The sequence below is a fragment of the Palaemon carinicauda genome, chromosome 38, assembly GCF_036898095.1.
Source record: "Palaemon carinicauda isolate YSFRI2023 chromosome 38, ASM3689809v2, whole genome shotgun sequence".
Classification (NCBI taxonomy): Eukaryota; Metazoa; Arthropoda; class Malacostraca; order Decapoda; family Palaemonidae; genus Palaemon; species Palaemon carinicauda.
This window is the reverse complement of record NC_090762.1, coordinates 30,924,366-30,937,885: the sequence shown is the minus strand read 5'-3', so window position 1 is coordinate 30,937,885 and position 13,520 is coordinate 30,924,366. Positions and strand designations below refer to the sequence as shown.

The 13,520-nt window shown below is 42.1% G+C and overlaps 1 protein-coding gene across 2 annotated transcripts in view; it reads right to left on the bottom strand.

The window, feature by feature from the left end:
- Positions 1-232: 232 nt before the first annotated feature.
- LOC137630520 (microtubule-associated protein futsch-like) overlaps positions 233-13,520 on the bottom strand; it is a 143,881-nt gene continuing 130,593 nt past the window's right edge. For both annotated transcript variants that reach the window (XM_068362035.1, XM_068362034.1), the window contains exons 11-12: positions 3,281-3,479; positions 233-909 (exon numbers count right to left, since the gene is read on the bottom strand). In XM_068362035.1, coding sequence (XP_068218136.1) covers positions 807-909; positions 3,281-3,479 — 302 coding nt within the window. In that variant the 3' untranslated portion in view covers positions 233-806. The remainder of the gene's footprint in view (positions 910-3,280; positions 3,480-13,520) is intronic.

The following is a 13,520-nucleotide window of genomic DNA, read 5'->3' as shown; positions in this document are numbered from 1 at the left end:
AAAAGAGGTTACTGAAACAAAGTAACATTTCATATGGAGTCTGCACTTGATGTTTGCATCACCCACACAGTAATCATTCAAATGTACACTTTCTAGAATTTTGTATAAATGGTGCAAGCTGTTTTCTGCTGAAAAAGTGCAGTTAACAGTGAGATGCAAATAACTGAGATAACTGAAATATTAGTGTAGGACCCAGATTCAGGAAAACTTAAATATTCACAGGTACATTGAAAGCCTTTATTGAAACCTTAATAAAAATAATTTAGTAAATGGTAAATACAGCTCAAAAGCTGAACAGGTACATTATGTACATAGTAATGTATATTAACTTTTTCTTCATGAATAAAAAACCTTAAAGCCTGATACTATACTGACAGTATACACTACATACAGAAAAGAAGACAGTACATCCAAGAGAGGGGTATTAAGTCATACAAATAAAGGTGTTTTGTTTGCTAGGAAAGTTAACCAAAATCAAATAGAAACTATTTTTACTAATATTAGTAACAAAACTCTACTTCTGAATTACAGAACTCTAAATAGTTAGTTACACAAGAAACTGTGGATACACTAAATGAAAATTATAAATTTTCAAATCAAGAATACTGTACACCACAATTCTAATCAAATGACACACTAGTTATAACTAATCATATACTAATATATCTGTAAATTTCTATAGCCTACATCAATCTCTGAATCTTAAAATGTAATATAGTACAAGTATTTTTCAAAGAACTTCAATTAAAATATGCTATTTTACTAATATGTAATAGGTCACTAAAATAAACATGCAGTAAAACATTTTACTGAGTAATGTCTATTCCTCGTTTAGCCATTTGCAGCTCAAATCGCTTGTTGAACCTCACGCCTACCAGAATCCTTTTCTGATCTTCTCGTCTGTCTTTTCTGAAATATAAAAAAAAATATAAAATGTCAAACTATATATATAATTATAATTACTGTACAGTCCGTAAATAATGTTAGCTAATATTCCTAATTAACATAATTCAATAACTTTAGAACCTAATTAGTAAATTTTTCCAGCACACTATAGTCCAACAAAATTCTTCAATGGTATCTAATGATATCAGGTCTGTTATAAAATAATAAAAATCATATCTTAGTGTTCCTCATGATGAATCCCAACACAAGCTCTCAATCATTTTTGCTAACCACAAGTTTTCAATATTTTCTCTAACCAAAAGTTTTCAAGTAATAGGTCAAAACTTATGTATCAAGATGAGGGAACTCCTTCACAGTGTGTAGTATGAAGCAAACTAACAGGACCACTGATTCACATCATTAGTTTCTCATGAAATAACTCAAAGGATTTGTTCCTAAATGGGAGTGGGAACACTGGATGAGTGTAGAGTTCAAGAAGTTGGACAACTTGTAAGGAAAAGGTCAATGGGAATAGATGAAAAGTAAAAGACAGAAAGTTGTGCAGTACTGCAAAAACCTTTAGTACCATATACAGCGTTACATAAATGGACTATTGTTCATTAAATAAGAAAAGGTAAAAACACTACACAGAACCTGGCCAGAGATTCAAGCATTTATCAATAATTGAGAGCATGTAATTAGGATTTTTAGTGGATGGGAGACTAATTGTCTTTGCATGAGATAGCAAAGTCATTAAATAACTTTAGGATGATACAATACATATAGCTTCATATTGTACATTTTGAAAGCTTTAGGAAAAAAGTAATATGATCTGAGCATACAGTACATACCATAAATAGATACTAAAAGAAAAACCAGTACTCTTAGAAAGATTATGAGCAATGGCAGAGGTGTGGCTACCAAGGTGAACACCCAAGTGAACACCTGGGGAGCCGTACACAATCCGCTGCACAGACTCTTGAACTGACACAAGGTACTGTAGCAAGATTCAAAAAGACTGGTGAACAGGCACTTACAGTACTTGTTCTTCAGGTCTACAGAAAGCAAGAAGTCTCCCTCTCTGCTGAAAGACAGCACAGAGCGCACTGTTTCTATCCTGAACTTTGTTTGGAGCACCAACATAAATAGAAGAGGTTGGTGAATGGTCTCCAGTCACCCATTGCCTTCTCTACCAGAAAGAACAGATCATAGAAGCCAGGAGACCAATCTCAAATTACTTCGAGCATGTTCTTTTCAAACATCTCTTTTACCTCTGCCCATAAGGCCAGGGCTTTTCTGGATGTTAGATGTTCCATGAGTTACCAGCGAGGGTAGCAAGTAACCATCCAGAACCTCAGTACCCAGAATCATACCCATGTCTCTGCTACATTGACCACTGGCAATACAAATAAATCCTTACTCTCGGCAGTGGGATAAAGGGAACGCCAGCCTCAGTGGTTCCTTCTCCCTCCCCTTTCTCACCTCCACCCTTCTTAAAAGAAGCAGGCTGGGGTGGTTGAAAAGGTTGGGCCCGCACAGGCTCTTTCTGTGACAGATTGTGGAAGCTGAGGAACAGGAGCAGGGCCGTTCCTCGATCCCAATCCTGTGGTGCGTTTGACCACTGGCCACTTTGAAAGGCCAGGGCCCTTGAAGGTAACAGCATAGTAGATCAGGGAGTCCTCCATGATTCTACCACTGCCTCCACACAATTCTCAGACAGGAGAGATGTGGCACCCCGCACCGAAGAGTTCCGTAACCCTAACGCTACCTGGGTACTAACTTGCCTTTTCAAAACCCAGTTAGCCAACAGGATTGCGGACTGGTGGGCTAAGAAGGTGACCGCTTTTCCTACAGACAGCACAAGGCTCTTATTTTTCAAGCCTCTGGGGTTAATAACCTCGTTGAATTGCAAATTATGTAACTGCTCTTAAACACTGGCCGTGCCAGGAAACAGGGAAGAGATAGGCCAAAAATGAAGCCTCCAACTCAAAAGGCCAGGAAGGACGTGCCTTCCTCCTTGAGTCTCTCCAACAAGAGCCTCCCCATTCTATTATCAATAACTGCACTGTAAAGAGAATGAAGTTTTAGTTTTGGCAGTAGCTGTTTTGTACATGATGTACACAAAAAGCGGCAAAAGCAAAAGTGAGTCTTCTTTCACTGGAGAGGAGGTGGACTTCTCATACTGCACCCTAGCCAGTTGGATGGCTACTCGTTATCCAACTGCAACAGCAGATTCCAGCTTGCGCCAAATCAATCTCCCTAATTAAAGAACGAGGCTTTGTATGCTGCGTAGAAACAAATGCAATGATTATAATCAAAGCACAATTTTGTTTATTGATAATATTAGTTTAAAAAACTATGATGCTCTGAAAACTAAAACTACACAAATACTTACATCGTTTTCACAGGTGGAATTTTTGCACTCATAGTTTTATAAACCTCGGCAGTATTTACTGGCTTCAGAGCCCCTTTGTAAGGTACGTAAGAAGGCTTCTTGATATGCGATTTCAGATTAGATTCTTTTCCAGGTGTGATAGCTGGCTGGGTAACACCAGTCACTTTAACTGGTGCTGGGCTCACAAAAGATACAAAACCTGAAAATCATAATAAAATTATCTCCCACTTGCCTTTTCACATAAAAAAAAAGTAATTAAAAAACTGCTGAAATTGGTCCAAACTTGAATGAGTTTGAAAACAATACTTAATTTTCCAACCCCAATTTTTCTAACTTCATGAAAGATGTCCAAATCTGGGTATGTAGTATTTTTACTGAATGATGTTGCCATATATATAAGTCACCTTGAATTAAACTTTATCCTGCAGGATGGGACATACGACACCACTGTTAATCATAGGCAAGTCAACCTTTTGTAGGTGAACTATAGTTGATATAGTAAATGCCAGGTATATTTCTTTTACAAAATTTGACAAATTTCTTATCCAAAAAATCTTAATACAAGAATTTGTAGGAATATAACTGAATTTACAAACACAAAAACTTAAACTAAATTTGAAAGCATATTTTTTAGCTAACTTAATCAAAAAGAAAGATAAAAACAAGTATACATGGGTAAGAGTGGCAAATGGAAGAGTGGTAGAAAGGGCGTTAATGGATTATGTGTTAATAACTAAAAGAATGTTTGGAAGATTGAAAGACGTGCACGTGTTTAGGGGTATGGCTAACGGTATGTCTGATCATTTTTTGGTGGAAGGAAAATTAGTTGTAGCAAAAGAGTGGGGGGAATAGAGTAAGTGGATGTAAAAGGGAGCTAGTGAGGGTTGAAGAGCTAATAAAACCAGGGTTAAAAAGTAAATATAAAGAGAGGTTGAAAATGGTATATGACGAAGTGAAAGTAAGAGAAACGGGTAATTAAGAGGAGCAGTGTTGGGATTGCAAGTGATGTGTGTGGCAAGAAGTTTGTTGGAGGCAGCATGAGGAAGGGCAGTGAATGGTGGAATGAAGGAGTGAAGGTAAAAGTGGAAGAGAAAAAGATGGCTTTTGAATAATGGCTGCAGAGTAATAGTGTAGAGAAGTATGAAAAATATAGAGAGCAAAATGTGGAAGTAAAGCGCAAGGTAAGTGAGGCAAAGAGGGCAGCTGACCTGAGGTGGGGTCAGGGATTGGGCCATTCATATGAAGAGAATAAGAACTTTTGGAAAGAAGTGAAGAGAGTAAGGAAGGCTGGTTCAAGAATTGAAGAGACAGTAAAAGATGGAAATAGAAGGCAAGAAAAAGGTGGGCGGAATATTTTGAAAGTCTACTGAATGTTGAGGATAATAGGGAGGCAGATATAATTGCTGTTGCAGGTGTTGAGGTGCCGGTGATGGGAGATGAGAATGAGAGAGAGATTACAAGAGAGGAAGTGAGGAGGGCACTACATGAAATGTTATTTTTATTAATAAAATAAATTTTTGAATATACTTACCCGGTGATCATATAAGCTGTCAGCTCTGCTGCCCGACAGAAAAACCTAAGGACAAAATACGCCAGCGATCGCTATACAGGTGGGGGTGTACATCAACTGCGCCATCTGTCGAGCAGGTACTCAAGTACTCCATGTCAACACAGAACCAATTTTCTCCTCGGCCCACTGGGTCTCTATTGGGGAGGAAGGGAGGGTCCTTTAATATATGATCACCGGGTAAGTATATTCAAAAATTTATTTTATTAATAAAAATAACATTTTTCAATATTAAACTTAGCCGGTGATCATATAAGCTGATTCACACCCAGGGGGGTGGGTAGAGACCAGCATTACATGTTGACATTATTATGAGCTAAGTATTTTGTATTTCATTTTAGCAGTTATTCAAAATAACAAACATAAAATAAATAAGTACCTGGTAAGGAAGTCGACTTGAACAATTACTCTGCCTTTTTATGTACGTCTTCCTTACTGAGCCTCGCGATCCTCATAGGATGCTGAGCGACTCCTAGGAGCTGAAGTATGAAGGGTTGCAACCCATACTAAAGGACCTCATCAAAACCTCTAATCTAGGCGCTTCTCAAAAAATGACTTTGACCACCTGCCAAATCAAGTAGGATGCGAAAGGCTTCTTAGCCTTCCGGACAACCCAAAAACAATAATAAAACATTTCAAGAGAAAGATTAAAAAGGTTATGGAATTAGGGAATTGTAGTGGTTGAGCCCTCACCCACTACTGCACTCGTTGCTACGAATGGTCCCAGAGTGTAGCAGTTCTCGTAAAGAGACTGGACATTCTTAAGATAAAAAGACGCGAACACTGATTTGCTTTTCCAATAGGTTGCGTCGATTATACTTTGCAGAGATCTATTTTGTTTAAAGGCCACGGAAGTTGCGACAGCTCTAACTTCGTGTGTCCTTACCTTCAGCAAAGCTTGGTCTTCCTCATTCAGATGGGAATGAGCTTCTCGTATTAACAGTCTGATAAAATAGGATAAAGCATTCTTTGACATAGGCAAAGATGGATTCTTAACTGAACACCATAAAGCTTCAGACGGGCCTCGTAAAGGTTTTAAATAGAACTTAAGAGCTCTTACAGGACATAAGACTCTTTCTAGTTCATTTCCAACCATACGATAAGTTTGGAATATCGAACGATATTGGTCAAGGCCGAGAAGGCAGCTCGTGTTTGGCTAGAAAACCAAGTTGTAGAACATGTAGCCGTTTCGGATGAGAATCCGATGTTCTTGCTGAAGGCATGAATCTCACTGACTCTTTTAGCTGTGGCTAAGCATATCAGGAAAAGAGTCTTAAAGGTGAGATCTTTCAGGGAGGCTGATTGTAGGGGTTCGAACCTGTCTGACATAAGGAATCTTAGTACCACGTCTAAATTCCAACCAGGTGTAACTAAACGACGCTCCTTCGTGTCTCAAAAGACTTAAGGAGGTCCTGTAGATCTTTATTGTTGGAAAGATCTAAGCCTCTGTGACGAAAAACTGATGCCAACATGCTTCTGTAACCCTTGATAGTGGGAGCTGAAAGAGATCGTTCTTTCCTCAGATATAAGAGAAAGTCAGCTATTTGAGTTACAGAGGTACTGGTCGAGGATACGGATACTGACTTGCACCAGTTTCGGAAGATTTCCCACTTCGATTGGTAGACTCTAAGGGTGGATGTTCTCCTTGCTCTAGCAATCGCTCTGGTTGCCTCCTTCGAAAAGCCTCTAGCTCTCGAGAGTCTTTCGATAGTCTGAAGGCAGTCAGACGAAGAGCGTGGAGGCCTTGGTGTACCTTCTTTACGCGTGGCTGACGTAGAAGGTCCACCCTTAGGGGAAGTGTTCTGGGAACGTCTACTAGCCATCGAAGTACCTCGGTGAGCCATTCTCTCGCGGGCCAGAGGGAAGCAACTAGCGTCAACCTTGTCCCTTCGTGAGAGGCGAACTTCTGCAGTACCTTGTTGACAATCTTGAACGGAGGGAATGCATATAGATCTAGATGTGACCAATCTAGTAGAAAGGCATCTATATGAACTGCTGCTGGGTCCGGGATTGGTGAGCAAAATATTGGGAGCCTCTTGGTCATCGAGGTTGCGAAGAGATCTATGGTTGGCTGGTCCCAGGTGGCCCAAGGTCTCTTGCATACATCCTTGTGGAGGGTCCATTCTGTTGGAATTATTTGTCCCTTCCGACTGAGACAATCTGCCATGACATTCAAGTTGCCTTGGATGAACCTCGTTACTAGTGAAATGTCTAGACCTTTTGACCAGGTGAGGAGGTCCCTTGCGATCTCGTACAATGTCAGAGAGTAGGTCCCTCCTTGCTTGGAGATGTACGCCAAAGCCGTGGTGTTGTCCAAGTTGACCTCCACCACTTTGCCTTGAAGGAGAGACCTGAAGCTTTCCAGGTCAGACGTACTGCCAGTAGCTCCTTGCAGTTGAAATGCATTGTCCTTTGACTCGAGTTCCATAATCCCGAGCATTCCCTACCGTCTAATGTCGCACCCCAGCCTACGTCCTATGCGTCCGAGAAGAGAACGTGGTTGGGAGTCTGAACAGTCAGGGGAAGACCCTCTCTAAGGTTGATATAGTCCTTTCACCAAGTCAGACAAGACTTTATCTTTCCGGAAACCGGGATCGAGACCGCTTCTAGCGTCTTGTCCTTTTTCCAGTGAAAAGCTAGATGGTATAGAAGAGGACGGAGGTGTAGTCTTCCTAGTGACACAAATTGATCCACGGATGACAGTGTCCCTACCAGACTCATCCACAGCCTGACTGGGCAGCGTTCCTTCTTCAGCATCTTCTGGATGGATAGCAGGGCTGGGGGTTGATCGTCTTGTTCAGCAACTTCCTCATCAGAGGGTTCCTCATCCGAAACTGATGAGGAAACGGCAACGGAGTGGACAACGTCTGACTCGCTGAATCCGGTCGCACTGGTGGATGCGTGACGGAGCCGGACGCAATATCATGGCACTGCTGCACAGTCTGTGAACTGTCAACAACCATGGGTGCGCGAGGAAGTACAGCGTCAACCCGAAACTGTCTAGACTGTCTGGGTTGTGCAGTCAACACCCTACCGGGTTGCTGAGGTTGACGCATTGCGTCACAACAAGTCACCTCTGCTGGTTGTTGAACGTCTTCCTAGTGACACACTGAACGTCAACAACCACCTCCGAGCGTTGCTTAACGTCAACGTGCGACTGGCAACCCACACTGGGTCGCATCGGTGGAGGAACCACCTCAACTGGCAGACGCGAGTAGGATACCTCAGCGTCAACAGGGCGCACAACCAACCGGTTGGAAGGTTGTTGGCCAGAAGGTTCTTCTCCGCATTTAAGTCCTCTATCAAGGACACAAGCTTGGACTGCATGTCTTGCAGCAAAGCCCATTTAGGGTCTACGGGAGCAGGAGTGGCAACAGACGGGGTTAGCGACTGAGGCGGAACCATTTACCATCCCTGGAAGCCTTGTTATGTGTGACATAATAGTACAGCAAAACTTCAGAGGCTCGACAAAAGTTGAGAAGTTGACCTGTAAACAACTTGGAGCGTCTCCTGGCTAGGCGCCAGGGCGAGTCTACCAGAATTGAGAAGTCTATCTGGGCAGAGGCATGAACTCCCAAGCCGAGAACTTCTCTCGTGTCCTATCAGACTCTCGCTCTATAAGCCAGTTTAAAAGAAGGGAAATCAAAGGCTGTATCCCTAAAACTCCTCCTGGTGCAAAAACCAGTCGCCTAGCCAACGTAACGCTCTCAAGGAGAGCGAGAGAGCACTAGCTTAACAACAACGGCTTCGAAGTAGCTAGGCCTAGTGTAAGTTCTGACGTTTAGGCGAACGAGGAGCAGCAGTTACAAGATCCGGACGAAGATCCTTAAAAAATCATCATGATTTAATTAAAGTCCATAGGAGGCTAAGCAGCTTAAGGCTCCTCTCCAAATGACAGAGTCCTCAAAGGAAAATCAGTAGGAGGGAGAACAGCACTTTCTCATCTACAGGAACCTTGTCCGATAAAAGCTAGGTTATCTCAGTGAGTCTCTCACTGGTGCATTAGTAGCAGACCAGAAGGCAACGTCATGTAACTGCTTGACAATCTGTGAACTGTCAACAACTGAACTGTCAACCACAACAGGTGCGTGAGGACATACAGCACTGGTGCATTAGTAGCAGACCAGGAGGCAACGTCATGTAACTGCTTGACAGTCTGTGAACTGTCAACAACTGAACTGTCAACCACAACAGGTGCGTGAGGAAATACAGTGTTCACTCGAGACTGCTTTGACTGACTATACTGAGCAGTCAAAACAACTCTAGAATGCGGAGGTTGACGCACCGCGTCAAAACAAAGCAACTTAACTCCACCCTCCTGTTGTTGTGGTAACTCGCGAACGTCAACGGAGGGTAGCGTGCGTCTGTGAACGTCAACGTGCGGCTGGCAGGGTACACTGCGCATGGGTGGTGGAACTCTCATAGGCGGAGTGCGGGAGCAGGTAGCCTCAGCGTCTACTGTACGCACAACCGTGGTTGGTTGTAGGCTAACGGGTGCAGCGTCAACCTTCTCCGCACGATACTCCTGCATAAAAGATGCTAACTGTGTCTGCATAGACTGTAGCAAAGACCACTTAGGGTCTACAGCAGCAGGTGCGGCAACAGACGGTGTTACTGCCTGTTGCGGTACCGCTTTGCCTCTCTTAGGAGGTGAGCAGTCGTCGGAAGACTGCAGCGAGTCCGAACTGAACCAGTGGCTACAACTGGGCCGTTGGACTTGCGCGGAAGGGACCGACTTGCGCTTAATAAGCTGCGAGACCTTGGTCCATGGTTTCTTACGAGAAACCTCTTCCGCAGACGAGAAGTAAATGGGCTCTCTCGTCTTTGTGTGGGTGGGGCGATCTTGGGTAGATACGCCCGAAACCACGGAGGGAAACGTCTGTTCGTTGATCAAGGCCTGACTAACCCATAAGTCGTTCGACATTACTTCTCCCCTGGGCTTGGGAGCTTGCAAGAGGTCCCGGACTAGGTGAACGACAGGCACGAACAGACGAACCCTCGGACGCAACACTGTAACACTTTGCGCATATCACTTTATCACTTCGATTTTCTGTTTTGCACTTATTTCACTGAAATCGAAACTTTTACTGATTTCTACCTGAAACACGCAATTCTACCCTTCATTAAAAGGTAGTAATTGCGAAAACAGTCGTATAATGCAGCTCATTAATACTAGCAAAAACAGAAAACATATATAAAGATAAAGAATTCAGTGGCTGGGAAAGAGACTAAACACTAGTTCAAATAAACTACGTTTACAAACTCTCACCGCACATAGCCTGGGGACAAGAATAAAACCCTAGAAACGTTTTACCTTCTTCCCCGTACAGCGACTAGGGAGGAGATTAACACGAGAACAACGTTACCCGCTTGAACGGAACATTTTTTCTCCTCTCTCTCCCTCCGTCTCTATCTCTCTCTCTCTTTCTCTCTTGATTTCGCAACTGAGAGAAGAGCCCAATTATATATCGTCAAAAAAACATGTTATTTGGCTAAAGGAAAAAACTGAAAGGTTTTCCAAATAAAAAGTTCCTTTAATTTAGAATTTAAACTATTTAAGTTAAGAAAGAATGAACGAAACGTCAGAATCGATTTACTCTTACTGCAAAGTGAAACCGTGATACACTCTCTCTCTATCGTAACGATAGAGCGCATGTTGAACGTCCTGAACGTCAACAACTGCGTAGTCTAAAAAAAACTAAACGTTAGTTCATCTTTGAAAACAGTACGAAGACTATCAAAGAAATTCTTTCATAAAACATTAAATTTTAAAAATTTTAAATTCCTTAAAGGCTAAATACGATATAACGGGCTCAACGTTGATTAACTTTGGTTCCAAGTTAGGACCGCCTACTATCAGGAAAGGTCGCATATAAACAAAACATAAAAATTTATTTTTATATGTTTATAATAAATGGAAAGTTAATCGAAGAGGCCTAATAAAGGCGGAGAGATATAAAATATATAGATCTATAACGTGTTAAGCAAAATTACTAAAAACCTAAACACACTTCCGTCTGAGGGAAGGGTCGGCCATTTAAAAGTGAAAGAGAGTCCATACTCTCTTTGTCACCATAAATAAATCTATCCAAAACGAGTTCAAGTTTTGAGATGAAGATAAAACCCCTGCATAGCGAAAGCTCAAAACTAGAATAGTGTACTTCACCAAATAGTTGTGAAAACAAATCCAGTTAGTAACAGCGTATTTAGTAGGTCTTGCCAGTGGCACGACAGAGAGAAAGTTGGTTCTGTGTTGACATGGAGTACTTGAGTACCTGCTCGACAGATGGCGCAGTTGATGTACACCCCCACTTGTATAGCGATCGCTGGCGTATTTTGTCCTTAGGTTTTTCTGTCGGGCAGCAGAGCTGACAGCTTATATGATCACCGGCTAAGTTTAATATTGAAAAACGAGAGTAGGAAAAGCATCTGGTATGGATGGTGTGAGAGCTGAGATGTTAAAGGAAGGAGATGTGACTGTACTTGAATGGTTGGTGAGATTGTTTAATGTGTGTTTTGTGTTGTCAATGGTACCAGTAGATTGGGTTTGTACGTGTATTGTACCACTATACAAGGGTAAGAGAGATGTGCATGAGTGTTGTAATTCCAGGGGTATTAGTTTGTTGAGTGTGGTGGGAAAAGTATATGGTAGAGTACTGATTAATAGGATTAAGGATAAAACAGAGAATGCAATCTTAGAAGTACAGGATAGTTTAGAAGAGGTAGGGGTTGTATGAATCAGATTTTTACAGTTAGGCAGATATGCGAGAAATATTTAGCAAAAGGTAAGGAGGTGTATGTTGCGTTTATGGATCTGGAGAAAGCGTATGATAGAGTTGATAGGGAAGCAATGTGGAATGTGATGAGGTTATATGGAGTTGGTGGAAGATTGTTGCAAGCAGTGAAGTTTCTACAAAGGTAGTAAAGCATGTGTTAGGATACGAAATGAAGTGAGCGATTGGTTTCCGGTGAGAGTGGGGCTGAGACAGGGATGTGTGATGCCGAAGTGGTTATTTAACTTGTATGTTGATGGAGTGGTGAGAGAAGTGAATGCTCGAGTGCTTGAATGAAGATTGAAACTGGTAGACGAAAATGACCATGAATGGGAGGTAAATCAGTTGTTGTTTGCGGATGATACTGTACTGGTTGCAGACGCGGAAGAGAAGCTTGGCCGATTAGTGACAGAATTTGGAAGTGTGTGTGAGAGAAGGAAGTTGAGAGTTAATGTGGGTAAGAGTAAGGTTATGAGATGTACAAGAAGGGAGAGTGGTGCGAGGTTGAGTGTCATGTTGAATGGAGAGTTACTTGAGGAGGTGGATCAGTTTAAGTACTTGGGGTCTGTTGTTGCAGTAAATGGTGGAGTGGGAGCAGATGTATGTCACAGAGTGAATGAGGATGCAAAGTGTTGGGGGCAGTTAAGGGAGTAGTAAAAAAATAGAGGGTTGGGCATGAATGTAAAGAGTTCTGTATGAGAAAGTGATTGTACCAACTGTGATGTATGGACTGGAGTTGTGGGGAATGAAAGTGACGGAGAGACAGAAATTGAATGTGTCTGAGATAAAATGTCTAAGGAGTATGGCTGGTGTATCTCGAGTAGATAGGGTTAGGAACGAAGTAGTGAGGGTGAGAACGGGTGTAAGAAATGAGTTAGCAGCTAGAGTAGATATGAATGTGTTGAGGTGGTTTGGCCATGTTGAGAGAATGGAAAGTGGCTGTTTGCTAAAGAAGGTGATGCATGCAAGAGTTGATGGGAGAAGTACAAGAGGAAGGCTAACATTTGTGTGGATGGATGGAGTGAAGGAAGCTCTGGGTGATAGGAGGATAGATGTGAGAGAGGCAAGGGAGAATGCTAGAAATAGGATTGAATGGGGAGCGATTGTGATGCAGTTGGGAGAGGCTCTGCTGCTTCCTCCGGTGCCTTGGAAGACCGCGGAGGCAGCAGCAGTAGGGGATTCAGCATTATGACGCTTCATCTATGGTGGATAATGTGGGAGGGTGGGCTGTGGCACCCCTAGCAGTACCAGCCAAACTCAGTTGAGTCCCTTGTCAAGCTGGGAGAAACATAGAAGGAGAGGTCTCCTTTTCTGTTTCATTTATTTGATGTCGGCTACCCCCAAAAATTGGGGGAAGTGCCTTGGTATGTGCATGTATGTATAAAAACTTATCAATATTTATTTGAATCTATGAATTTTGGCCAAATGGCCTGGTGTTGGTGCCTGGGAGGGTAATTTAGCATCCAAGTGAAACTGGGCAAAAACCCTCCCCTTGCTCTGGCGTAAAAGTTAAATAAGATGTTATAGAGAAAGATGGAAGAAAGATAGTTGTAATGGGGGTATAGTGGTAGAGAAGATAGGGAGTTGAAGACGCAAAAAAGACCCTAAGCAATGCCTACAGTGCATTCCGTCAGATGCACTGATGGGAACCCCCCCCCCCCCACTCTGATCACTTTTCGTTAGGTAAAATAACATTTGTTTATTTAAAGAATTGCAAGCTCTGCAAAAATATTATATAGCTTAATAGTCTTTAAAAGTAGGACCAATGTCATAGAATGGCAGTATAATATGAAGACCTAAAAACTATTACTTTGCCACCACAGCTTATCAAAACAATCCAACATACGGACATATGTAGAATTCATAAAATATTCCAATAAAATAGCCATAAAAGAGGTAA